At 53.5% G+C, this 1,817-nt stretch overlaps 1 protein-coding gene across 1 annotated transcript; it reads left to right on the forward strand.

Annotated features, from left to right (window-relative positions):
* Positions 1-702: 702 nt before the first annotated feature.
* On the forward strand, positions 703-1,572 carry NGA_0234100 (uncharacterized protein; the record flags this gene model as incomplete). The annotated part of the gene is made up of 3 exons (XM_005854402.1): positions 703-786; positions 873-1,388; positions 1,471-1,572. 3 exons carry the CDS (start codon positions 703-705, stop codon positions 1,570-1,572), a joined length of 702 nt encoding a protein of 233 aa, XP_005854464.1.
* Between the last annotated feature and the right edge of the window lie 245 nt (positions 1,573-1,817).

The following is a 1,817-nucleotide window of genomic DNA, read 5'->3' on the forward strand; positions in this document are numbered from 1 at the left end:
CGGGTATCATAGCGACCGGGTCTTCAGACGGCGTATTGAAGGTATGGTCGGTGCATCGCCCTGCAGTGGGAATAGGAGGGGGAGGGGCGTAAGCCAAAAACCGCGGTAAGTTGAACCGGTAAGCTTGCTTCAGCTCTCTAGGGGAGAGGCTAATGAAAGCCCCGTGAGGCTTCAAAGAGTCAATGTCTCCAGCGGAGTAGGTAAAGTCTTTCGGGCGGAACTTGCAGTGTCGCGAAGGTGAAAGAAACAAGTTCTCAACTGGGAGGAGTTCTTTGTGTCCTCTTCATTCCGTTTTTGGCATCGAAGACATAAAAATTGGACGGCAATGACCGGAGAGTATTTGGTTTGTTCAGGAATTCCAGTACCGGGTGGGCTTCAACCGAACCTTACTCGAAAAGCTACCCGGCCCCTACGTGCCAAGCCACCTGCCAAGAAATTTTACACACATGAGCTATTTTCAAGCAGCAAGCCGCGACTTGAACGAATGTATGCTAGGGATATACAGCTCGATTTTGGTGGAGCTGCCCTGATTTCGAATCGTCCCCAAGGAGTTCTCCTTTATTTGCTCACATGTAATTACTTCCTGTGCAGCTTGCTGAGAGACGCACTACTTCATTTTACCTTCATGTGAAGCCATCGTCCTCTTTAAACCACGCTGTCACACCGTCTGCAACGTAACAGGTGTTTCTGGTTACGTGCATCATGCTATCAACGGCACGTATAAAATGGAATGAGAGGATTAGACCGGGCTTCGCCCTAATTCCCCTGGTGTTGAGCATTGCGAAAGTACGTACTGATGATCTGCCTTTCCCTTCTCAGAACCCTAACAGAGCTAAAAGACTATGAAATCGCTTCTTTTGACCATTTGACAGGCTTTTTGTGCGACTGTAGGCCCTCGACGTGCATATTTCATGCCATGCACCAGACAGCCTATGTCCACACCACGTCGTTCCCTGTTCTTCCCTTCTTCAAATCTCCGACAGAAAATGACGGCCATCCCTTGTCCCTTCTCTTTCTCTTCTCTCATATCTCATTACTCTCCTTCCGCTTCATCCACCTATGCTCCGTCTTTCTCCTCTTCCTCCCTTTGCTCCTCCTCCTCCTCCTCCTCCTCCTCCTCCTCCTCCTCCTCCTCCTCCCCCTCTTCGTCTCCTCCATCTTTGCCACCCCCTTCCTCTGGGACAATAGCCGCCTCTTTGGCATGGGCCACGTCTTTCCTCCTCGACCACAACGTCCCCGACGCCGCCCTCTCTGCCGAATACCTACTGCTTCACGCCCTCCACTACCCGCCATCAACGCCGCGGCGGGTCCTTCATGAACGGGTCTCCGAGGGAAGTGAAGAGAAAGGGGAAAATGTTCTACCCCCAGGTATATCCTCAACCTTCCTTGTGCGAGATAGTCGTGCAAGGGCCGGGCGGGATGTATCTTCATCTTTTCTCCCCCTCCCCCTCCCCCCCTTGACCCTCTCAGACATCCGGGCTGCCTTTCAATCCCTGTTATACCGGCATGGAATTAAGCGGGAGCCAGTGCAGTATTTGGTGGGAGGTTGGGATTTCCATCGCATCCATTTAGCCCTGGTGCCCCCCGTCCTGATACCACGGCCTGAGACCGAAGAGCTCGTGGAGTGGGTCCTGGAGGAGGAAGGGAGGGAGGAAGGGGAAGAGGGAGGGGGAGGGGGAGGACCAAATCTTCCGATCCGGTTTTTGGACGTGGGTTGTGGGAGCGGGGCGATCGGCTTGGCTTTACTCTGGGCTTATAGGGACGCGTGGCCGTCAAGGTGAGAGGGAGGGAGGGAGGCATCATGTACAGCTCACGCT

This window comes from Nannochloropsis gaditana, assembly GCF_000240725.1.
Source record: "Nannochloropsis gaditana CCMP526 unplaced genomic scaffold scaffold518, whole genome shotgun sequence".
NCBI lineage: Eukaryota > Eustigmatophyceae > Eustigmatales > Monodopsidaceae > Microchloropsis > Microchloropsis gaditana.